Source organism: Plectropomus leopardus, chromosome 6 (genome assembly GCF_026936395.1).
Source record: "Plectropomus leopardus strain MGB_pleo_1.0 chromosome 6, ASM2693639v1, whole genome shotgun sequence".
Taxonomy (NCBI): Eukaryota; Metazoa; Chordata; class Actinopteri; order Perciformes; family Serranidae; genus Plectropomus; species Plectropomus leopardus.
Genome location: NC_142181.1, coordinates 31,917,952 through 31,944,713, shown reverse-complemented (window position 1 = coordinate 31,944,713; position 26,762 = coordinate 31,917,952). Strand labels below are relative to the sequence as shown.

The following is a 26,762-nucleotide window of genomic DNA, read 5'->3' as shown; positions in this document are numbered from 1 at the left end:
TCTGATGATAATTCGGCTAAATCCTAACCAGAGCTCATGCTCAGCAGCTGAGAGAAGTTCTGTTGACTTTCAGAACTATCTTTAAATTTACTAATATTGTATGTAATTCACAGCATGTTTCAAAAGGATTTAAATGATTTGTCTCTCATTGTTGACTACCACTCTTTTTTTTTCCAAATAAGGTCCCGTGGTGGTCCACCAGAAGAGGAAGGACTTCACCTCTCTATTAACCAGAGCCTCGTATGAAGGATATGGACATGCAGGTGAAAGAAAGAACTGCAACCTCTAATAACATGTTACATGCAGGATATTTTGCTCCTGTAGAAATTAGGAAATTGGATTTTTAGGTTTTGGAGGTGCTCTAACAAAAACAGGAAATAAATCAAGCATTGAACATCCAGCAGAACATGGCGGGTAAAATCAGATGTCAAAGTAATTTATAGGAGATAAGATCTTAAATCAGGATCATGCAAACTGTTTCCAGACTTTTCCAGGACTTCCTGGTGCTGCTAGTCATTAGGAGAGGAGGGAGGGAGGAGATGTCGTAAAGGAGCTGAGAGGGTCCAGAGCCGTTACAAGGAGCGGCGCATTGTTTGTTCCTCTGAGTTTCCGTTTGTTGATGACCCATACAAAACACACACACACACACACACTCACACACACACTGTGTACCAAAACCACCCCCCTGGGTCCAGCTCTGTCACACATTCCAGAGCTCTCGCTGCCCTTTCGGGCTTCATGACTCACCGGCTCCACGCCTGTCTGACACATTCACACAGTCGAGCACATGCCAAAGCAAATCGGCATGCAAATGGACATTAATCAGCCGCTGAGAGTGTCACATCACACAGACAGGGAAGTTAAGAGTTGCGGTCAGGGATTACCAGGCAGACTTTTTATAGAACAAGACGGAAACTGGCACTAAATGTTTAGTCTATAAGATGTCCGAAAGTGACGAATGCCCACAGTTTTCTAGAACCCAAGAACGCTTGTTTTGTTCAACCAATCAGTCTGAAAACAGTGACAAGATTACATTCAAACAATCTCCTATTCTGCAGGCAGTAGTGGGAGAAGTATTCAAATCCCTTACTTCAGTAAATATAAGAAAACAATGCTGTGAAAATACTTTTCTGCATTCAAAAACCTTAAGTAGAAGTATGGAAGTATTATCAGCAAAATGTGTGAGGCTTCGTATCCACCAAAGTGTTTTTTTCCTGGCTGAAGTTGTCAGGTGCTCCTTGGGAAATGCCCAGCCAGGAGCGCATGAGAGCTTTGGAGATGCTATGTTTTTTGTTCTTTTTTTCAGCTAAGACGCTCAACACCTCATCATGCTGCTGGTGTTTGTAGCATAAAGTAAATTACACGGTGCTCCCATTGCAAAGAATTTTTTAAAAAAATGCTGGCCTTAGGAAAAAATGTGTCAGTGGACACGAGCCTTTATGTATCGAAAATAAAAGTCCTGTTTTAAGCTTTGTGACGATACTTTTTCAATCTGATTAAGAGGGTTTGCTTTAAGAGTTTATTTAGGTGACGAAGGAGGAGAATTTTCTCACTAATAAACACTTGATCCTACACATTAAGGACTGATTCATAATCAGCCAGGATATTCAGCACTTTTAAAATTATTGGAATCCTTGGTGTTTTAATCCAAATAGCTGATAAGATTAATTAATTGAAAAATGCCCTCTTTCGGCTTCTTTACCTCCACCTGTCTGTGTCTGCAGTCTTTTTTATACAGAGATCACGCTATAGGGCAGATACAAAGTCCCTTCTTTAGGGCGCCTTTGCAACATTCAGCATCTACACATCTGGAGATACATGGTTTTTATTGGACAGGAAGACAATTCAAAACTGTAATCTGAAAGGTAGCTAAAACTGTCAATTGTAGTACCGTCGAATGAACAATATTTACCTCTGAGATGTAGTAGAGTACAAGGATAAAATCTCACGTAAAGTACAAGTACCTTGGGTAGTACGAGGTACTTGAGAAAATGTACTTAGTTCATTCCTACCACTGACTTTAAGAGTGGTATTTACTTCTTTATCCTTGTCTTATCCACGCAGACGTACAACTGGCAAAACCAAAAAACAGTCAAGTGGAAATGATGGTGAATCTACACATTCATGCAGCAACACACTCCTCACACACTGACCTAAAACCTTAAGTTGGTTTAACGCAGTGATCCTCGTGCCCCACATAGACTCATGCAGAGCTCTTCTCACACACACACACACACACACACACACACACACACACACACACACACACACACACACACACACACACACACACACACACACACACACACACACACACACACACACACACACACACACACACACACACACACACACACACACGGCACCCCTCTGAGCCCCTGCGGGTGGAGGGCTCGGTCATGGCTGCAACCACTGAGTGCAGGTCTGGTCTGTGGGGGGATCACAGCTCCAGATCACGGTGATCCCTTTAAAATGACTTTAATATAATAGTGACCCCCCCACCGCCCCACGCTCTACTGTGTGTGGAGCAGTCCAGGATGTGTAGACGGTGAATCAGTGACCGTCTGATCCTCTCGACCACTTTCTGTCCATCTGCATTCAAACAATGGACGACTGGACAAACAGTTTAGAAAACCAGCTGCACCAGTATGAAAACTGTGTCTTCAACATAAGACATGCTCTGTAACTACGGACAGTATTGGACAGCATTAGAGCTGCAACAGCTAGCCGACTAACAGGCAAATAATCACCAACTATTTTAATAACCAGTCATGGCGGAACATGCTGTTTTTAGCCTCTCAGATCTAAATATTTACTGCTTTTCTCTGTTCTATATCATATTAAACTAAATATTTTTGAGTTTTGGACTGACTAAGACTTTTGTCACCTTGGAGTTTGAGAAACTTAAATGGACATTATTTTTCCATAATTCTTTCACATTTATAAACCAAACCATTTATTGATTCATCCAGAGAATAATCAGCAGATTAATCTATAATGACAACAATAGTTAGTTGCAGTCCTGCACAGTGTATTTTGAATGTTTTGGTGGCATCTCGGCTGCCAACTGCCAACTCCATCACATACACCACACCCGACTTAACCGCACCACGAGCTGAATGGGTGGCACATACTGCTGAAATGTGCCAATCACGTTGCATTAATAAAACTGAGTTAAAAAAAAAGCATAAAGGCAGCTATTTTTTAACTGAAGAGGTTTTGATACTACTAGGCACTGGGTTATATCTGTCGATCCCAAACATATCGAGTAATGATACCAAGCTGTACTTGAAGTAGGCAATATTAGGACTCAAATATTGTGATATTTCTAAACAAATACCGCAAATCAACATGTAACTATGATGATAAACTGTCTCAGAAGATCAAGTCACTATAACACAATCTTAAAGAATAAATGTAAGAAAATATTAAATCCTATATTAAACTGTTTTGCATTATCTGAGGCCATAAGTCAGTCTGGTTGTGTGTGTACGAGGTGTTTTGACACAAGAGGAGGCAGATTTTGAAAGGCTTAACTTCCTTTTACAAATTCACACCTCTATTGTCTCAAAGCTAAACCATCTTCAGCCGGTTTCCTCCACTTTACTGACACTTCTCTTCCAAGAACTGAGAGACTTCTGTGGGTGAATTCAACGTTCAGCTTTCAACACGAATACTTCACAGATCTACATCTCTGATTCAAATGTTCAGCTGCACCAGCTGGCAACTACATTCAGTTCTGTCACAGATATTTTCATCAGTTTAAGTTTCATTGAGGAAATCCTTATACTGAGTTTGGTCATGCAGGATCACACAGCAGCCATATTAGTACCAAAACGCTGCTTCAGGCCTGTTGCTAGGCAACCAGAGACTACAGCATCTTATTTTTAGAAGGTTTAAAATGCATCTGAGTACCTGGTGTCCTTAGTATGAAGTCCAACTCTTGAGCTGTTTTATCTCTCACTTCTGCAAAAATCACTTTTATTCTCCATCCTCTCATCCATCAGAGGATTACTTCTCACCATTACCACCACCTCCTCCTCCTCCTCCTCTTCCTCCTCCTCTTCCTCCTCCTCCTCCTCTAAAATAGACTCCACTCCATCCTGTCTAATGTGACAAAGTCAAAGATTTCTTTTAACCAAAGTAAAGATTTTTATTACAACAAAGCTGGAAACCAGCAGCGCTGCAGCTGTCAGGCAAAAAATAACCCATCAATCCCAGGAAAGTGTAAAGAGAGCACGTTAGTACAGAAACTGTCTCATACCGCGGTGACAAGCTCAGCAGGAAACGCTGCAGCACAATTCTCACGCTGCAGACGAGCCGTCATGTCTCCACAGCAGTGGTGTCAAAACCAGAGCGCTGAGCTCATGCACACACGCCAAAGACAAAACTGTGCTGCTCCGAAGCGACTGCAGGGTACCAGGGTCGGTGTTGACTCCACATACACTCCCGACAGCACCGTGAGTCAGAGCAGGGCCAACAGAGGCGTCTTTGTTAGCAGAGGGAACGGTAGCTAAATAATCCCCTGCAGGCCGGATTTGATTGGATCAGACAGGATAGTAGGCTCGTGGCCGATGGCAGTGAGAGCAGAGGACTTCCCTGACCCACATTAGAGCAGAGACCTGGACAACTTCCACAAATGTCAACTCTGACTTTTAAAAACAGAACCAGCTGAAAGAGCAGAAACTACTCTATGGAGGATCAGGGTCAAACATAAGACTGGTGTGGCATTAAAGGTCCAGTTTGTAGGATTTCTGGGGCTATATTGGCAGAAAACCTTAGTGTATTATCACCTAAAAATAAGAATCTTTGTGTTTTCATTACCTTAACGCACTAAAACCTGGAGCCACATCACTTTTCTAGTGCTGCTTTCACCTTTGAACCCTGAGCATATTGGTGAGGTTTCTTTAAGAGACATGGGCAAAAAAGCGATGAGCAACTTGTTACAAAATGATATACAAATGGCAAGAAATGAGTGGATTTAGAGAATTACTTTTTAAAAAGCTAGGGAGAAATGTCTAAGGAAAAAAAACAAGGGAAAACTATTTTTATGATGAGCATAGTTACATATTTAAAATTTTAAGCACTTTTTCAGGTCATTTTCTTGTTGTTTTTTGTTTTCTTTTGTTTTACTAATTTTCAGATAATTCTCTTGTATTTGTACTTTTCACTATTTTTTTCTTATTTTTGGGTCATTTCTTCTTTCACTGCTCATTGCCTCCATCCAAAAAAAAAAAAAAAAAAAATCAAGCCAATGTGCTTAGGTTTCAAAGAGTCAAAGCCGTTTATAGGGAGAAGTTTCTCATCTACAAAATCTGCCATGTTGCACCACCATGTTTCTACAGTAGCCCAGAACGGACAAACCAAACCATGGCTCTAGATAGGGACATTAGTGTTTTTGCATTGGCCACTGAAGTTAGCAGTCCCTCTACAACAAGCCAAACAGTGTTGGAAAAACACTGATTTTTAACAAGAAACTACTTGTTTTTTGTGTTTTCACTCCTCACCTTTATTCCTCACCATTTTAAAGACTAAACAACTAATTAATTAATCAAGTAAATAATCAACAGATTGACCAACAATAAAAATTATTATAAGTTGCAACTCTGGTGTTAAAGTCAGGTTGTTGTTGTTCAGTACAAACTTAAAACATTCATCAGGCTTTGCTACATCCTTTTTATCAGCACACTAACTCAGTGATAATGAGTTTTTTATATCTGGTATTTCCGCTGGAGTTTTCTTTTTTCACACCAACTGAAAATGTGCACAAAGACGACTGTGTTACTCAGTGTATTATTCTCAACACTCACAGACACATTATTCCTTGTGTTGTACGTTTATTCAATATACAGTCGCAGTGATTTGCAGGAATTCCCTTTTTTCTTGTCCAGCCATCTGGTCCATAAACGCAGGGTGACACACACTCATCTGTCTGTCTCTGTGGCCTGACTCAGAGGGGCTCGCTTGACTGTTTGCGTGCACAGTGACTTTATATTTGAAACAGGGTCAGGAGTAGAAAACCGCAGAAACCACACAGCCTTCCTTCCTCTTTCTTGCACTACTACAACTCCCAGGAGGGATGAACGCAGCGCTGCAGTCACTCCTCAACATCATCTCCAGAGTCTCATTCATCCTATTTTCTCTCTTCTCTGAGGTGAAATTTATTCCTCACAAATAAACCTATCATTTCTCCATCCCGGGTGCTGAATGTCCATGGTATAGATTCACCCATCAGTATTGTCTCCACACACACACACACACACACACACACACACACACACACACACACACACACACACACACACACACAAACACAAACACCATTTCACCATAAATACCAATATGATCATCTCTTTAGAGGATTTAAATTGCTCCATACTGTCACCAGGACAGTCTGAAGCAAAGTCACAGCAACAGAAAAAATGGAGGGAAGATGAAAAGTATCGTCCTGCTTTCCATTTTCATTCCAAACCCTGAGGCCAACAGCAGCAGTGTGTTTGGATCGTCTGTCTTCTCAGCTGCATAAACTGGCAGTGAACCTGCAGTAAGTGCTTATCATCCATCTGTCTCCAGCTCTCTGCGTGGGGGTCTAAATGTAGTCCTGCAGGCTGCATAATCCTAAAAAACTCCCTTTGTATCTTAATTTCTCTCCTCATTCATTGCAGTATTATTTAGGATCATCTGACAACTTCTTCAAGTTTGCCAAAACACAATTTTAAAGGGACAGTTCACCCCAAAAACAAAAACACATTTTCCTCACTTATCAATCTTGATTGTTTTGGTTTCCGTTTTCTTCACCAGACTAAAACAAATAGTTGTGAGTAAAAATGACTTCCCCTTTCAACATTCATGTCTCTAAATCAGGCAAAAAGTTTTGAAACCCCTCGCACAGTATGTTGTTATATAAGATATACGATATATAAGTTTTCCTGTTACCTGTAGTGTTACTTATAAATTTAGATAGTTTTAATGTGAGTTATCGAGTGCTGGAGATATCGGCCATAGAGACGTCTGCCTTCTCTCCTGTATAATGGAACCGGACAGCACTCGGCCTGTGGTGCCCAAAGTGCCAAAAAATACATTTGAAAAACTCAACAGCAATGTCTCTTTCCAAAATCACTATTATAATTATACTATATTAATACAACTTGCTTTAAGAGTTTATTTATTTATTCTGCAAATTAATATAACTATATTAATTACTTAATTTATCCTGATTTTAGTGATTGGTGAATAAGCTTAAATATTAGACCTTTATTATATTGTTGCTTTTTTAAACGACAAAGTGTCTCAGGTTTACCCAAAGTTGAATATTTTTTGACTCTCGGCTACCAGAAAAAAAACAGTAATCGTGTAGCAGTCAGCGCAGAGAAGACACTCAGTATCTTTTCACACTGCCGGCAACAGTAGTAAAGTGTAAAAACACCAGTCTCCCATGAAAAGAAAAAAACAAACATGAAAATAGCCATTGAGGCGGTTGCTTGCCATCAGGCTGCCTTGTCAGTAGCGCTGTATTGCAATATTTCAGTTATCCCGACAGCCCTACTAGATGCAAACATTAATGGCATCCTCTTCAACTGAGCTGTAACGTTAGCTCGCTCAGTGGTGCTATCAGTATATGCACGCTTCCTTCAGTGTTGGCAGGTCTAGGTTAATAGAAAGAAAATAGTTCCTACATTTAACTGCTCACAACAAGTGACCAGGTCATGATTTCTGGAAGGAGACATTTCTGTTGTGTTTTTTTCTCTTCCAACACACACCAAAACAATTTAGATCAACAAATAATGCTACAGGTAAGATGAAAAATATGTATTTTGGATTTTGGAGTGAACTTTCTCTTTAAGTCTTGAAATGTTTATGTTAATGTATGAGCTCAAACAACAGGGTCCTTCTTCGTGTTGTAAAAAGAGAAAAACTACATCCTATTGTCCGTCCAGTCTATCTCTCTGTAAACCCCCAGGCTTGTAGTCTCTAAAGGACGTCCTCTGAAATATGAAAGAAAAAAAACACGGATTGAAGTAATGATCAGGCCCCAAGCTGGTCCTGCAGATGCCCGACCAGAAATATATCCCAACGTACAGAAAGAAGGCCCCAGGCTGACTGTAAATCACACAGAAAAACAAATGCAACACCAATGGCTAGATACATATCGCCCAAGTCTTTAAATAGCAGCACACACACTCCAGTTATCCTCTTTTGTCTGAACCTGTTGCCTTAACGACTGATGGAGAAATGCAAGGGAAGGAATAAATGCGGGGAGTCAGAGAGGGAGAGTCAGAGCGTTGCGTGGGATTATCTGGTGAGCAGAGCGTCCTCGCTATAAACGAGAGCAGAGGAACCTGAAGGCCATGCACAGGCAGTAAATATTTAATGCTGCTGTGATGTGCCCTGAAACCACCAGCACAGGCTCCATTCATACAACACTGAAATGTTTCTGCTTCAGGTGAAAGCAATGGGAATAGGCCCAATTTTTTAACTTCACACAAGCTTAAAATTCTGTATTTTCACCTTGCTTGTTTACAAATTCACATTTTAAAGGATTTTAAATACGCGGTTTCAGATTCAAGGTGTTACTTAAGTATCCTTTAACATCCAGCAACTGATACATATAATGTTTCTGGTTGTTTTGTTAGCTTTAACAATGATAATTTAAAGAAAATCAAATTAAAAGGACATCACAATATACTCAATCTACCTGTTTTCAGTGGATTCACTGATGTTTTATGGAAAGCAGTTCTAGTTTAAATAACTCTATGCACACAGTCCATTGTGTTTTCTCTGTGTTTTTGTGTGTGTCTCAGTCGGCCTCTCCTCTTCACCTCTTTGCCCCTTCGCCCAGTGGCCCAGTTTGAAGGCTGTTAAATAATAAAACAGGAGCTCAGTGAGGATATCAGAGACAGCCGCAGAGGAAACAAACACACTTTGAATCATGGTCTGTTTGCCTCTTCATCTGTTTTAAAGCTACTGTGAAAGATGGGGGCATTTGTCTCGATACCACAACAAACACAAAGCGAAAGACTAAGGGATGCCTCCCAGCAGCCTCATCAGGTGATTCACCGTCGGGGTGGGGCTCAGGATATTATATACGTATTTTTTGTTGACTAAATACATTTTTAAAAATTTTCAGAAACTGACTTGTGACAGGAATTATACAGAAATTATTTATGATCAAAAATCTGCTATTTTTGATGCTGCAATAAAGTCTGAATTGTCATTTGTATATGAATTATTAATCTCACATTATTTTGAGTTCATGAAGAAATCGGGTTTTTTTTGAGTCTCTCCATATTGAACGGAGAATCCAAAACAGGCAAGCATTCTTACATTATTTGGTGTAAACCTGGATTGTAAAATTATACAAGTGTCCGATAGAGAAAGGAAGAAGATAATTTGTTCAACATTGGTCTGTTTCAGAGGTGTGCAGCTGTGCAGCTATCAGACAGTGAGGTAGACGAGTGTGGCATGCAGCAGCCACGGTGCTAAACCCCTGATCCAGCCAAACATCCCCTCCAGATGCCTGCTCTGTGTAGAAGCAGAAACCAGATGTAGCATGAGGCCTCACCGTCACAGCTCACTCTTTGTTACCAGACTAGCATAGCCTGTTTGTTGTGCTCTCTTTCTCTTTTTTCTCTCGCCCCAGAGGCGAGAGGAACCTGTCTAGGTGTGGTCATGTATGCAGATATTCATCAGGCTTTATTCTACAGAACAACAATATTATTCGAGGACCGCTGATGGTCATAAAATCTTTTAAGCCTTTGAAACCTGGAGCATATTACTTTATATGTATATATTACTTTTCTTGTGCTGCTTACAGCCCCCTTTCTCAAGTATTTAAACCTTTGAAAACTGAGCAAATTGGTTCTTATTACTTTTGAAAACACAGGGAAAAGGAAAACAAGAAGAAAACAAAAGTTCCACAAATAACAATAAGTTTGTAGATTTAGGATTTTAAAAAAAGCTAGGGAAAACTGTTTAGGGAAAAAAGAAAAAGCTAGGGAAAAACTATTTATGATTAACATAAATGCATTTTTAAATTATGTTACATAATAATTAGAATTTTTCAGCACTTTTTCAAGTTCATTTACTTGTTTTTTTTGGGGGGGGTTTAAAAATAATAACAATTCAGGTGATTCTCTCATTTTTGTTTTTGAAATTTTAAAAACTATTTTTCTGGTAATTTTCTGTCTCTGGATAATTTCTCATTTCATTGCTCATTGCTGTCTTCCTACATTTTTGAAGCCAATTTGCTCAGGTTTCAAAGGGTTAATCTGAATGAGACTGTAGTTTTAATTCAACACGTTTAAACCTCTGAAGAGTGTCACAGCACCAATAAGGTGTTACTTCCCTCTCTGTTCATGAGGACATTATATTCATTTGCTGTGATTAAACAGGACATTAAAGACGGGAAGTACTCCTTTTGCAAGTAATTTAAAATAAGATGCGTTAAGTAATTTCCCATTTATTTCTACTGGGATATAACAGCCTCTATTTCTGTTTTTTATGACACTAATAAAATTAAAGTCTGATCTTAATACCCCACACACAACACATTTATTCACCCTGCACTCTTCATTTTCAACCAAACTAGAGCAAAATAAAGCAGCTGTGCCTACATGCATCACTGCCCACCTTTCTGTCCGTCTCAGATATGTGTCAGATCTGGACATAATCTGGTCATGTGAGCTGGGCTGTAATCTCTGGATGACTGTCAGTCGTGGTGTGGGGGCGGTCTGTCCTAATCTGACAGATGTTGTTACACAATGACAACAGCCTCCAGAGGACAACAATCTCAGACAGTGTGAACAACAGATACTCACTGCACACACAGACTACAGGACTGACCTGAACGCTTCAAACCTTCCAAATTTTGGTCCTTATGATAATCGACATCCAAATTAGTATGCAAATGCTTAGTTATTTTATGATTTCCGTAACGTCTATGTTTAAATTGTACAGATCTAAGGTATATCTATTTATCTATCTAAGTATCTATCTATCTATCTATCTATCTATCTAAGTATCTATCTATCTGTCTATCTATCTAAGTGTGTGTCTGTCTGTCTGTGTGTCTATATATATATATATATATATATATATATATATATATGTATATACTCTTTTCCCGGGTAATCTCGTCTGATGTTGTTTTAAGTTTCTATTTTGATTTTCATTATTTTCTTTTTTTTTCACCCACTGCAGGCACATTCATATTGACTTACTACTATGCTACTATGTGGGTGAGGCCACACCCTTGTTTGTATTTAAAGCCCTGGCGAAGATCTATAGTGGTCGAAAAACATGTTGGCTCCTTTAATAATGAAGCCGCTATAATAAGAGTGTTCATATTACTTCCTCAATGGTTTTTGTCCGAGTGCCGGACACGACTGAAGCCAGTGTCCTCAGAGCAGGCACTTACCCCGGCTTCAAGTGATCAAAGTGGCTCTCCGACAAGAAAAAGGAACATATGATAAGAATTTCGGATGGTTATCCACAGCTGCCAACTGCAAGGAAGAACCTGCTTTGCATCTAGTGTTGCAGCTAAGACTAGTGGCATTCAAAGTTATCAATAACTTACAGAAAAATTGCTTGCAATAGTCCACCTTCCACCTTCTCTTCCCCCTCTCTGTCACTTTCTCTCTCTCACAAACACACGCAGCTGTGCTATGGCCAACTCAAATTGGGTTGGGTTTGGGTGGTTGAATAGCAAATGTGTACATGATTGATTACTTTCAACACCCATACAAATATTTGCGGGTAATTATCACTTAAGATTCAAAGCCCCAGAAATGATAATCTGCATAGCCCTAGTGCCAACATCCCAATGTTTGTTCCACACTGAAATATGAGCCATTAAATAAACATAACACCTGCTCTTAAAAGTAAACAAAAACACAAACTGTGATTTCATGGTGCACTAGACAGATTAAAAAACAAACAGTCAAAATCAAAAATGGCAGAGGCATCAATTTCCTCCTACATTTCCCATAACACCCTTGTTGCTGGACTTGAGCCACAGAACACCTGTTTTCAGACTGAGTCACACTCCTTGCGACCGGTAAATTGACTTTTACGTGTAAAATCAGTAAAATCCTCCATTATTTATAAGACTTTTAAGAGATTAACAGGTCCACATAATTGCATCATGTTTTTTTTTTTATCTCTGTGTTTTGATGATAACATTTCTCTTTCTGCAATCTAACATCTGCTGAATAAAATGTGAGCTGGAGACAAAAAATAATTTTCAAAACAAACGTAAATTTAGCAATAATGAAAGACATTAAAATACATCTTCTCACTTGGCTGAGAGCAACACCTAAACAGCACCCACTAGTTCACCTACCAACAACCACAAACACCTTAAAAAAACATTTTATGTATAGCTTCCAGCATGTTAAACAATGCTCCATCAACCTCCTTTAACTATTGCGGGTAGTTTGAAATAGCAGCAGTGAGAAGATGGCTTTTGCTTCTGGTTCTATTTTTCTGATCAAATTTTTATTGAATGTGAGCCCTCTCGCTCTCTCTCAGGTGCAGCATGACAGCAGAGCTCTGAAGTGGTGTTTCCAAAAATACCGAGCCCTGCAGAGCGCTGTGGTTCAGAATAGAGAGGCTGCAGCCTCACAGATGCATCGATGAACGCTATCTGCTCTCTGCATCCACAGAGAGACATGACAGTGTCACACTATGAGGATGCACATTCTGCAAAGACAGTGCATCAGTTTTTCAAATCATTTAGCCTTTTTGACACAAATTAGATTAAATTTCTCTAAAAATATACCCGCAGTCTTTTGATTTGATTGCAGCAGTGAATGCACTATGAAGTGTGTTTTAGCATTTTAAGTGCAGCCCAATAACACACATACAAACAGTGGGGGTGTGAGGTGAGGTGACTGTAATCCTTCCATTTAAACTCTAATTGATGTTTTGTTTATGAGGAAGCTGTGAAAAGCAAAGTTGAACTGCAGCGTTTTTCAATATTCTATTGTTTTAAATGTGTTCCTCAATTTATTACCCGCTATGTTAAATGGACCATAGAGGACCCACAATAACTGTAGTAAATATCTTCATGTAAACACACACACACACACACACACACACACACACACACACACAGACACACACACACACACACACACACACAGACACACACACACACACACACAGACACAGACACACAGACACACACACACACACACACACAGACCAGTGCAGTAGGTGAGGACATGAGAGGAGCTTATGTTTGTGTAACTGCAGTGTTTACGAGCAGCCTCAGGGACACAAACCCACAGCTATGAAACTGCTGGAAAACTAGAGGGGGAAAACCACACATTCAAAGTGCAGTCAACCCCCCCACCCCCCCCCCAGAACCAGAATATAATGGAGCCCCCACCCTTAAACCCCACCTAAACACACATCCTTTTCTTCTGCTGCCTTCCTGCAAACAACACCCCCCCAAACACTGAGGCTGCATCAGAACACACACATTGACACAACTTCTTTGCTGAAACATACAAGCGTCACCATGAGCTCTAAAATCTGCACTAGGGCTGCTTGATCATGAAAAAATCATAATCAAGATTATTTTGGTCTATATTGAAATCAAGATTATTTACCACGATTACTCACTGACTTTGTAAACATGTTGCATTTATTGGCATTAAAAACTTCTATAAACAGTTAAACTTAAATTTCCCTTAATAGTTTCCCCATTGAGCTTCTTTTAATTCCTTAATTTAATTACTACTGAGTTACTGTTGATGATGTGTCCTTAACTGATGACTGCATTGCGGTGGATGTCGATGGGGTTATCTTTTTCCCCTTTTGTTTTTTTATTATTTGGTCATAGGCCACTAACTGTTTAAACTTAAGATGATAAAAAAGTTTTGACGCGTTGCTATGCGGTGCAGATACCATATAGCGAATGTTGCATTTTACTCTTCTTTGCTCCACGTCGGATGCCTCGTATCCAAACTGTTCCCACACAACGGCATTTGTTCTGCCTAATTTGCTCACCAAACACTGTTGCTCTTCTTCCGTCATCTTTCCTCGCGCTGATACAACTCGCCTTGCTGATAGTATCGGCTGCAGGTGTTGAGCTCAGGCTGAGGGAAGCAGGGGCCAAAATGTGCATGCGTGTGGCATTCAGGGCACAAGACAAAATAAGGATACACTTGGAATGTGGAAATTGTTTCTATCTCGATTACATTGTTTTTGTAATTGTTGGGAGCTGAAATTTAAATTTGAAATGTGATTAATTGTATAGCCTCAGTCTGCACCAATGATGATTCTGTATCTCTAGCACCTTTCACACTGCATATTCAAGGTGGGAATGTCGCACCATTATTCCACCGCGCTATTCTATATATAAAGTTCAACCACAGAGCATTGGGACAGAGTTGTCTCGCCTTTAAACTGGCATCCGAGGTAGTAACAACAGAACTGACAGCTGTGTAAAAGGGACAGCAGGAAGGACAGGACCTTGGATGGGACAGGGGTGAAGAACTGTTCTGTGTGCGACCCACAGTGGGGAGATTTAAAAAGATGCTAGCAGCTAATTTAAATAAGACCAGCAACCGGAAATGTCCACAAATTGGGGGGACATTGAGGTCCAGGAGCTCCTCACAACAGATGTATGATAAGAACTAGCGACCGGACCCTGAGATGGCGCTGATTCAGTTCAATGGAATTACTTGCCTGGTGCATACACCAGAAATTCTCAATCACTCTGATTTACTGTTGCGCTGTGCGGCCCACTGAATATGCACAGTTGTGTTTCACAGTAGTTCCTGCTCAGTTAAAAGACTTTACATTGTGATGAAGTCATGGATAATTAAATCGCTTTCCTCAGTTGATGGAAAGTTTTAACAAATTTAAAACCTCTTATGGATCAAAAATGTATAACAGAATAATTCATAACTGACCTTGTTTGCAGTTCGAGGTGTCCTGTCAACAGTTTTACAGACATCTCTTACACAATGGCTGCTGATTACGGAAATGGTTGTTGGCCTGCAGGGGGCTTTCTTTTTTCCACTGAAATACCACAAGCGTTCACTGGGAAAAATTGGAAGCGAAGCTAAGCGGCTTTCCTGGGAGCCTTCTATCTAACCTCTGAGTAGAGGATGAGATCAATCGCAATATAACAGTGATGGTGAATGATTGTTATTGCCATGTTGCTACTGTTACTGTCTATAAAGCTGTCCACTATTATAAGCCTTGCCCATCTTGCCTCTTTTGCTTCTGGGACGCCAGCATGCTGTCATGCTTGCGTCATTTGTTTCTGTGTCCAAATGCAAAGTTAACTCACAGAAGGGAGTTCGTCACTGCCCTGTTGCATGATCTCTGTGTTTAAAGAGCTACTATTCAGCTGCACTTCTCCTTCACATTCACAACAGCCCAGTAAGAAAATAACTCACCCTTAGTCGACTGTCAGACACCAGAAATAAAGACACAAAAAAGACACTCTTTATTAAATAAATCTTTCCAGAATTGTGCACTGGGAGCTGGAATTAATGATAATTTCCATTAAAGACTACTTTTTCCATTATTCGATTATACTAAACACAGGGAAAAAGGTGAAAAACATTACAAAGAGACATCTTTAAGTAGCTCCCTGAGTGCAAGCAGCAGTCCAAAATTCAGAAATACATTGTGGCAAAACAAAAATGCAGCAGTGCTTCGCATCTCGAACCTGCTTGATAAATGATTTATTAACCAGTGGCCTATCTTTAGACTAATCAACAAATGGTTTCTGTGTCTTCAGCATTCAGTGTAAAATGTGCTGCAAATCTACCTGTGATTTTAGATAAGAAAGTACCAAAGCAGGAATTGGATATTGGACGTCAAAACTGCTACCAACTGTTATATCTCAACAGCAAATGGATCAAAGAGGTTTTTTTTGCAAAAGAAAAAAAAGTGAATATTATGCTTTAAATCTTGTAGTTGAGGACAGACTTGGAGGACATGCGAAGAAGAAGGGGGGTCTGAGCCTGACGCTAAAACCATCAACATGCTCACTGGCAGCCAACCAAAAGGAAATTCTTCGTCTCTATTGTTGCCAATTTCAATTCATCAGTGGGAAATGCCATTTACTAATCCTCATAACTATGCACAATAGCCAAGAAGTAAGCTTATGAACACGGCCACAATTAGTGAGAGCTACGTCAGCTGAACACTGACTCCACGGCGGCAGTGACATTCGGATGCACCCAGGTCCTCCTCTCTGCCCCAAAAATGCAACGCCTTCCCCACACACAAAGAGTGTGCGAGAAACAGACCGTAAAGAAATCTCTTTGAAAGAGAAACACATTAGGCTGCGCCACCTCGACACACAGGCCCACAGCGCACCAATGTCAAAACCAGCCGTGGGCTACACGCTGACTACAATCTCTCAACTGATGCGACCGTGTTTACTGCTCGTCGTCTGCACTGCACTTTGAGCTGGAAACAAAGCAAACGGCTCAATCAATCACAGTGTGGTAGTGTCTGAAAACATTCCTGCAAACAAATATATGGAGCAACGGTTGGCGCCATGACTTCCACCACATCAGAACCGGCTGGAAACTCTCACTTCCCCCCCCGCGAGCACCCGCTGCCCCTGAGGAGGATTCTCCCTCTCGTCTCCACCGCAAAGGCCACATCTGCAATCCTGCAATCCTGCACCCCCACAGTCGGGCAAAAAAACAGGACACCCCGCCCCACTTTAGTAAAAAGCCCCCTCCCACTGGCCTAGCGGGCTATAATGGGCCACCAAAGGAATGTTTCCCCTGCATGCTCGCTCTCTCACCGCCGGCATGAACGGCAGAACAGAGAGAAAGACGGGGAAACAGAGAGGGGTTACATTCCTCTCTGCTCTGTCTGCTTCACTGACTGCTTCGTTGTTTAGGTCCACAGGCTGATTCTGGATCGCGGTCAGCTGAGGCAGAGGGCTTTCCCACAGCTGACCTGGAATCAGCTGGCAGAGAGGGGATGTCCAAAGACTGCACTTCCATTATATCACATCACTCTCATTTGAGTAATTTTTTATGGAAAAAAAGGGTCAAAATTTGCTGATTCCAGCTTCTTAAACGTGAATATTTTGTGGTTTCTTTTCTCCTCTGTGACAGTAAACTGAATATTTTGGGGTTGTGGACAAAAAAAGATATTTAAGAACATCTTCTTAGACTTTGGGAAACACTGATTGGAATTTTTCACCACTTTATTATAGACTAAATAGTTATTATAGACTACCTTAAAAATAAAAAACAAAACAAAAAAAACCAAAAAACAAAAATCCAAATACAAGTTCCCAGAGCTCTTGTCTCATCTTCAAACTGCTTGTTTTCACTCTTTCTTTTAAAAATAGTTAAAATTACACCATTTATCATGGCCGGAAACTGTAAAAAAAAGAAATCATCATTGACAATTTTTGATGGTCCTTGAACACAACATGCACAGCAAAAGCCCCTGTCACCAACTTTATTCTAGATAGCTAATTTATGATTTTGCCAAAAATAAACAACTTGCACTTACCAGATCCTGTAAAGTACACACACAGCTTGTGTAATGACATTGCGGCGAAGACACAGCATCTGAACATGGGGCACCCACTCTACCAACAGAGCTTCTGGGTGCCCCAATTTTTTTTTTGCTTAAGGAATTAATGTTTGCTTTGGTTATTTCTTCTGCATTACCTCCATTACCTAAATTTGATGTAAATTTTTTAAAAAATATATGGTTATTTATGGTGGAGGGAGGGTCGTGCATTTTCCCTCAGCCACTCAAGGAGGCTCAAGGAAAAATATGAGTAGCTCCCTCCCTCCTCTGATAAATAACATACCATCCCCAGTGCCTCTGAAAATACATCTGGATAACCACAAGCATCAAAATGGCCTGATTTCAGGTGTCTAGGCTTCATATAAAGAGCAAAAGATGATCCTGGCTAAGCTGACGTATATTTAAAATTTGCAACACAGTGCAAATATACCAGTGTGTGATAAACTGATCTACTGTTCATCTGAGGTAGAGAAAACAAAATTAACTCTATTACAGATAAACAATCACCAAGTAGATCTGACTGATCACTCCACAGCCCTGAATATCAACAGCTTTGATTCCTCTTGAATCTGCCACACCCCATCAGATCTGTCCTACTACACTGAACCAGCCAATCACAGACACTAAAACACAAACAACCAATTAAAGCTTCTGCTCCTTTAATTCTCTACAAACAGAGCTTTGTCTATTGTTGTTTGGCGAGCAGGCTATTTGGTCAGCCATTTTCAGCTCCCTTCATTCTTTTAAATGTTGTTTTGGAACAGGCAGGGAGAGAAAAAAAAAGTCGCCTGGCAGCTTATCATGCAGCCAGATCTTAGCCCGTGAAGCGACGACGGCAGGACGCATTGTTTGGTCCTGACAAAATGTCACTCGCAACCCGTCCTGAGCCAACCCGGGCCATCTGAACCAGCTCCGCCTGCCTGCCAGCCAGTCACACAGAAAGCATGTGAAAGTGGGCGGCAAAAGAACAAACTAACATTGTGTCCAGCTGCCCACCTTGGCAGTCATGGAAAAAGAAATCAGTGTGTGTGTTGTGTTGCATGTCTGGGCACTGGTGGGGTGTGTCAGAGGAGGCTGGCTACAAATGCTGCTTACTTTGGGATGCTGGAGGACACACATGCACCAGCAAAGCTGGAATACTTAAACCTCAGACCAGCAAAAAAGGGAGATTTCTACTGTGACAAAACAAGTCACAAGAAACAAATTTAGGAGTGTTTAAAGCAGCAGTGTGTAGGATTTTGTGGCATCTAGCAGTGAAGACTGCAGACTGCAACTAGCTGAAACAGCGGTCCTGTGCCCAGTGCGAACTCCTGGTTAGGATTCCTTCATTGTTCAAGAGGTTTTTACCAGGAGCCGAATTATCCGCAGAGGTCTCCTCCTCTCCAAAACAAACAGGTCAGGTGATTTAAACCAGTAAAACCCCTGAATAAAGCAGTTTCACGTTAAAAATCAATGGTTTTCAAATGCTGAAGGGGCTTCTCACGACAGAGGACACGCAAAAAGCACTGTCCCTGTGTAGAGCCAGTGTTTGGTTTGTCTGTTCTTGGTTACTGTAAAAAAAAATGGCAGTGCAATCTTCGTATGTTCCCTATGTAGATATAAACCGCTCATTCTAAGACAAAGGACACATACAAATTCTATTTTTTTAGGTAATTAGTCACTAAAAAAAAAAAAACATACTTACAGTAGTACATTGCATCTCTGCCAATATCTCCCCTTAAATTCTACAAACTGGACCTTTACAGGAGCATCTGACAGGTCATGTAAAAGAACAGAAAGTTACATCGAATGATCCAATCAACTTCTTCCCATCCTTCCATCAGTCACAGCTGTTAAATGTTTAGTCTTTTCTGCTGTGAGTCCGTATCGCAGTCCAGCTCCAAATCACATCTGTGCACACACAGTGTAGGAAAATGAAGACAGACAAACATCATTGACCACAACCGATTCTGCCACTGTAACGCAGCTGATTTATGACCTCTGCACACTAAAGAGAGGGAATAAAAACATTAGAGACGTAGAGACTCTGACGTGATTCCAGGAGTAAATTTATCTTTGTTTTGAAAGCACATCACGGCTATAACCAAAACTGCTCTGATTTGCGTGCCTTCCCCTTTTTCATTCACTCAGCTGCATGAACGACATTTTAATCACCTAATTTTTTATCTTTTTGTGAATCAACCAAACAGGACTGCATCAGAGGTGAGCTAAGTGGTGGGCTAAGTAATCATTAATCTGATTTAAAAGCACATCACCTTGACAAATAAGAACAATCACTCAGCAGTGATCCTGACTGCTCTGGGCCCTTTGGCTTGTGTACTTTACTGCTTTCCTTGTTAGCTCATCCACCCACTTCGCTGTACTTTTGCCCTGCCTCATGACATGAGAAATATGTGCAGCCTAACTGTCGCTAAGGGTTTGCATGTCCCGCCTGCCACACTGTCGAAGGTTACAATAAAACCTCTGGTGGCGTCACTGCATACTTTGACATGTTTCGGCCTGTGGTGGATCCGAGAGCTGTGAGAAAGACTTAATAACATGTTTGTGAGGCGAGGAGCTTCGCCTGTAACAAACTGCAGTGAGCTGGGCTCAGCTGGGCTCAGGCCAGGTACTCTGGGGTGTTGAGAAATGTTGCTCAATGTACCAAATGGACAACTGGAAACACGCTTCAAGGACAAACCTCAGCTTCTGCCAAAGAAACACAGACTCACACTGTACAGCTCGGAAATATCCACATCACGAGAGACTGAAGCAAATTATTCTTTGCAGGGTGAATCTCTGATCTGCAGCATTCGGAAACTTTTATTCAAATGGAGCAAATTAAAGCCTCTGGAGGCGAAGGCTGACCTGTCAGGAGATCAAGTATAGTCAGTGGATATTTGGGCCAAGACTTCCTTTTCTATGCGCCGATCAGTGCTAACAATTTGATGAGCAACTTAAGAAAACAGTTGCACCAATCAATTGGCTGGTGACCAGAATCAGCCGATTTTCTGCTTGATCTGCTGTATGGTGACCAGCCGGTCAGTCTCAGATGAAGCCGATGTTGTGCCAATCAAGTCCGTGAATTCAGAGATTTGTTTCAAAACATATTCTAAATGTTGGAAACTGATTGTTGAAAAGATGTTAGAAGGACCCTTTAACCCTTTGTTTAATAACATATTTTTCTGTGATGTGACAAACTCAGAACACATTTTAATTATCACTTTACACGGACATTAAATGCTTTGCAATATGATGGTTCATGTTGCACAAATAGCATCACAGACAAGAAAACCACAATAACTGCATCCACCTCTATATGAGACAAGTCGGGACAACATTTTGGTATATCTCTTTAAAACAGATATCTACATATGCATGCACACAAATTAGAAATTAAAAAAGTTAAAAATTAAAATTAAATTAAAATTTAAAAAATTAAAATTAAAATTCAGATAATTTCGGCCATGTATTCCGCCGATTTTGCTCTCCACACAACCATACCCGATCAAATGTGATGGATCAAAACTAGTCTGGCTATAATGGGAAACCAGAATGCTTCCGAAACCAAAATCATCTGCCGTTGCATTCTGATTCTGCATACAAATGATTATCATTCTGTTTATAGAGATTGCCTTTGAAGCATCATCATTTTTCACGTTTTACTAAAAAGATGAAAAGAGAGGAGGTTCGTGTATGTAACATTTTTTACACGTGCAGATTAAATCCTAATAATCCCGGTGTCCTCGATGAGGTACAAACTATTACACTACTACACCTCTAGTGTTCTGGGTTCAATTATGACTGATTGTCTCGTGCCCTGTTGTTGTCCCCTCGCTCAGACTTTCCTGTCTCTCTTGCTCTAACACAGACAGTAAATAAAAGCCAAGAATGCCAAAAAATCCTTTGCATTTCTGTGTTTTTCCCCTCTTGTATTACTCGACATGGTAAATATTAAAAGTCAGCATGACCCCCCCAAAAACCAGGAGCTGTTTGTGGGGTACTCGCCCCTCAAACACTACAAAGACAAGTCCATTCCCACACTCATTAGATCCAGTTCTCTCCTGATATTCCTGCGGGAGGCATTTGCTCACTTTTGAGCAATAACTGGCACAGTGAGCGTGAATACACCACAGGAATTTGCCCTTGGTTCCCCCGCCTCACCGAGGCCAGCACAGCTCAGGCTTGGCAGGGGGACGTGTCCCCGGCCTGTACTGTTCCCAATCAACCAAACGCCTAACAGCTTCCACTGATGGGAGCGGAGTGGACCTCAGCCCAGGTTTGCACAACAACAAGCTTCACTCTGTTAATGATTGGCAGGTTAGATTTTCCTTTTGAAGAAACTTTGACCCGTGTGATCTACAGACAAACATGCAGAGAGTCCTCGCTGTCATCTACCCACCTAGCATGAGCTCACAGCGAGGGAGCGGACCCGCCAGGTTTGATGGTTATCAACTGCAGGAATGTCTGATGTTGACGGCTAAAATGCTGAGTAGCCTAATAAAAATGCACAAGTCAATGCTCGGCATGCTGTCACACCACTAGAAAGTATGCCAGTCATCTGGCTAGTAAGTGAATAAGATAGGGCACATAGCCTGCTTAGCACTACACACACACACACACACACACACACACACACACACACACACACACACACACACACACACACACACACACACACACAGTTGTTCCACACAGTTATGCAATGGTTCTTTAAATCATCTATCATTATATTGCCTCTCCACTCCCTTATGGGAGCTTGAGTGTTATATTATGTGTCACATCATCATCAGGATCACATATGCATCCTGCATTTACATTTTGTAAAACATCAGAGCTTGAATGGGTCTATTTTGAGGCATGATCAGTCAGCACAGTGTAAAAAAACTGTGTTCAAACAAGGTCACCTTAGTCTGGGAAATGTTAGTGAACACATGGTGTCTAAAGGTACAAGATACTTAAATTAAATGCTTCCAAAGAGCATTTAAAGAACATTTTACCCAAATTTATGATTTTTTTTTTGATTTTTTTTGGGATTTTTGCTTTTATTAGATAGGACTGATTGATAGCATGAAAGAGGGAGAGAGAGGGGATGACATGCAGCGAAGGACCACGAGCTGGAATCAAACCTGTGGCCTCTGCAGCAAAACCACTGCCTTCATTCTTGGGGCGCCTGCTTTAGCCACTCAACCACCTGACGCCCCAGAAAATTATGACTTTTTCTAATTTGAGCATTGCAGGCAAGTATAAAGATAGTTAGCACATATGTAGCTCCATGCAGAGGTTATTTTTTGTGGGAATATGGTTATTAAATTGAGTTAGATTAATCTACATTTTGTCAACTTGGTAAGTATAAAGTGAAATATAAGGTTAGGTGCCAGGTTTTAAGATTTGTAACATAAGAAATGTGGACAGTCATGCAGAGGAGCCTGACTTATTTTGACAAAAACAAATTAAATGATGGCTTGGGGCTTGCATAAGACATTTTCCTGACCATTTTTACCCAAATTTATGACCAATTTTTGGCTACAGTCAAGTAGTGTATATTTAGTCCCATTCAGAGGTAGGTTCTATGTGCAAATATGTTCATTAGAGAGTGTTTGGTTCATCTATATTTTGCAGACTAGTAGGTTCAAAATTAAGTAACCTTTTGACATCTGGAGTGACATCACCTCTCTTGTGCCACGCTCTTACACCTTTCACAAATATTTAAACCTTTGAACCCTGAGCCGATGAGTGACTTGGCAAGAAATGTCTTGTGAACTGCAAAAAATTTATAGATTTAGATTCTTTTTTTTAAAATGAGCTATAGAAAAATAGCCAGAAAAATATTTTCATAATTATATAATATATCGAAAATTATGCTAGGGAATTATTATGTTTTAAGCACTTTGTTAGTCATTTCCTCGTTTTTGTGTTTTACTTTTATTTTTTTGATAGTTTTCCTATAATTTTCTAACACATTTTAAACATTTCTTGCTGATTTTTTTGGTCATTTCGTCACTTTTTTCCATGTTTTCAAAAAATATCAAGCCAGTTTGCTCAGGTTTTTTAAGTGCTACATATTAGGTTAACTGGTAGATTTGTAACATCAGAAATATGGACTTTCACACAGAAAGTCCTGACTCATATACCTCACAACTTAAAATGTAGGATCATTTAAATGACCTTTTTTTCCTTATATAAATTGAATTGGATTTTGAAAGACCTGCAGACACCGAGTGGATGGCTTTCATCGCCATCCAAAAGGAAAGTTGCCAATTTACTGCAAAGAACATTAGCATCAATCATAGCTATAAAAAAAACATGTTGAGGAGGAGGAAGGTGAGAGCTGATGAAGATGCAGGAGGAAGAGCAGAGTAGTTGCTGCTTGTGCTAGACAAATACAATGCTGTGTAAATGTTAATTGGTCATAATGATACTAATGCATTTGATTTTTTGTAGTATTAGCCTAAAGAACAGGGACTGATGTACCATATGGTAGCAAGTGGAAATGTTATATTTGGTGTCTGAGTATTTATGCAGAATATTACAGAATCTAAAATCTGCAGCAGAGCAAGTGGGCGTTTAGTTCAGTGCAGTGAAATGAGTGAGGCTGCAGAAACTTGTATGAGAAGAATATGAGACTTGGTGCGATTGGAACAACAGATGCAACAATAGTCTGCATGCAAAACCGGCATGATCGGCATAGCATTGCTCCCAACAGCTGTCTTTAGCTTTAGACACCAAGGTTTTCTCCTCACCCGACCCGTCAAACAAGCACCTCCTGATTTACAAATCAGTGAGGGACATAGGTGGCATAGGTGTAGACTCCCAGGGAATGCAGGGACAGCTCCCCACAATATCTGGAATTTGCAAACTTTCTGGCTGAGGACCCCTAAGCCCTTGTTTCATATGTGTGTCCCCCAATATTGATACAAAACCCACACCCTTGTAGTTTTGCTTTATAAAATCGGATCAGATCACCATTGCTCACAGAATAATGAAAAAATCCAAACTGGGATAATAATGTTGTGTTCAGGTACGGAAATTTGCATCAGTTACTCACTGAAATGCTGGAAGAATGCTGCAGAATGCTGGTGGCTGCTAGATTTGATTCACTCACACAATTGTAATTTATTGCATGGCTGGTAGATTTTGTAGTCATGCTGCCACAATGGCAGGTGAACAAGAAAAGTAAATTTCCAACCCTGGTTGTGTTGTAGTGTTAAACTGCTGTTAACACCAGTAACCACAGATGTTGCTAAATGAACCAAGACTTTAATCTGAAGAGGCTGTCACTTACAAACTAGCAATAACTCTTCAAAAACTCCACCGGAAGGCACTGTGCTAATGAAACAATCTGGCAGTCAAATACTGCAAACGAGAAACTCCTTTTAGCATACAAAAATGATCAAATCTGCAGCAGTTTGGAGGTTAAATTATCTCATTATCGGCTGTGCGCAGCACCATATCGGTGAGCAGCAGCTGAAACTCAAGTCAGTCTTATCGGCCTCCAACCAGCCTGCCAAGGACTGGACGCCCTGATAAACCCCGTCAAAATCAGTTTTCCTTCCTACTTAAAGCCTCGATTGTCTGCAACATCTCAGATTTTATTTCTGCAATGTGGCGCTGTTTTTCAGGAAAATGAATCACATTTTGAGGAGTGAAATCTGCATGCTAATGTTAGACAGGCTTTGCACGTTCAGAGAGATTTAGGAGGAGAAATAAAGCAGTTTGACGCTGAGGAGTCGAGCCGAGAGCAGAGCCAGCGGGGAGGCGCACACTGTTGGTTTAAAGTGGGGCATTGGGAGCAGCTGTGAGGGTTTACGGAGCAAACCGAGGCCCGTGGTCCGTCTCTGACCTCCCCATCCCATCCCTCCCCTGCCATTTTCTTTCAGCCCGCCGCCTCCTCCTCCTCCTCCTCCTCCTCCTCTCAGCCCGGCTACTCTCAGGGCCTGAACTCCTCTGCCTCTTACCTTCCTCTGCTGCTTCTCCCAGGCCGGGTCTAGGAGCAAGTCCCGGTCCCAGTCATTCTCCTGCTCCATGTAGGTCTGCGCCCCTCCGACCGAGGACTGGTTGTTGGCAGCGTGATAATCTACCATGTCAGCAGAAGAAAGCTGAGTGCGCCACAGAAAGACAGTCAGGAGGGCAAAAATAAAAAAACTACACTGGAGAAAAAGCAACGACGGCCCAAATCAGAGAGGTGGGACGGGGAGGGATTCACGACCCAGAAAGTGTCCTTGTGTCGCCGCTTTCAGTCGCGAGGGTGTGTTTTTTGGATGTGGTGAATATCCGGCGTGTGCAGGCAAAAAATCCCCGCCGCTGCTGTGAGAAGAAAAGCTTTCCCTCTGAGCTGAGAGGCTGCTGGGAGGAACCGGCCGCTCCTACAGGCTGCAGCCGCACCGACAACACGCGCCCACAGGGACACACGCTTCCGCCCAAACCTTTCACACTAAAACAATGTGATCTCAAGAGTCCAGGATTTTTAGTCACAGTCAACATACAGCAGGGAAATGCTTTGTTGCCCACTTTAGTACTGTGCTCGAAATACTACATTTATTTTTTTAAATCAACCTTTTAATTATTTTATCAAGAATGTTCCCACTGAGATTCAAAATGTCTTTTGCAAGGGAGTCCTGTGCAAGACCACTTCATAAAGAATTTCACATAAGGAAACAAAAAAAAACTATAACAAGACAATTTAAAAAAAAAGAAAACCAAGAGACTTCAAACACACAGCCACTTTACGACAAAAAATAAAATAATAGTGTTCAGTAACCAGACGTGCTTTAATAGTCAAAATTTCCTCCCATGCTTGTAATGTTATCAATTTTAAGGTCACTCTGTAGCTGACACAAATAGCAAACAGGCCTATCAAAAATACAGTGCAAAAACAATTCAATATATACTGTACAACGATTCCAACACAACAGAAAAAACTGTACGACAAAAATGACAAAAAGATGATTTATACAAACTGAAATATGGCTTTTTGATCATATATATTATGCTATTTCCCACAGCTTCACTGACCTCTATAAAGATCTTAAAAGTACTTTGTTTCTATATTTTGCTCATTTTTTCCCAACTCCCTTTCCCCTCTTTATTTATATGTTTATTTATACATGATTTATATACACACCCCACCCTTTCTTGGCACCCGAGAATTAAACACTGGTAAACAATAATAATAATAATATTACTAAACCATTTTTAAGTTAATCATAAATTATGTGAAAACAAAGGGGCATCAATCTTTTAACCATTCA

At 40.7% G+C, this 26,762-nt stretch overlaps 1 protein-coding gene across 7 annotated transcripts in view; it reads right to left on the bottom strand.

The window, feature by feature from the left end:
• The window catches only part of actn4 (actinin, alpha 4), an 86,961-nt gene extending 61,105 nt beyond the window's left edge, over positions 1–25,856 (bottom strand). For 3 of the 7 annotated variants that reach the window (XM_088079252.1, XM_088079249.1, XM_088079253.1), the window contains exon 1: positions 25,470–25,854. In XM_088079252.1, the coding sequence (XP_087935378.1) occupies positions 25,470–25,595 (126 nt within the window). In that variant the 5' untranslated portion in view covers positions 25,596–25,854. Of the gene's footprint in view, positions 1–25,469 lie in introns of all 7 variants that reach the window. The other 4 variants (XM_088079248.1, XM_042486006.2, XM_088079251.1 and 1 more) reach the window with 3 other exon arrangements.
• Positions 25,857–26,762: the final 906 nt, after the last annotated feature.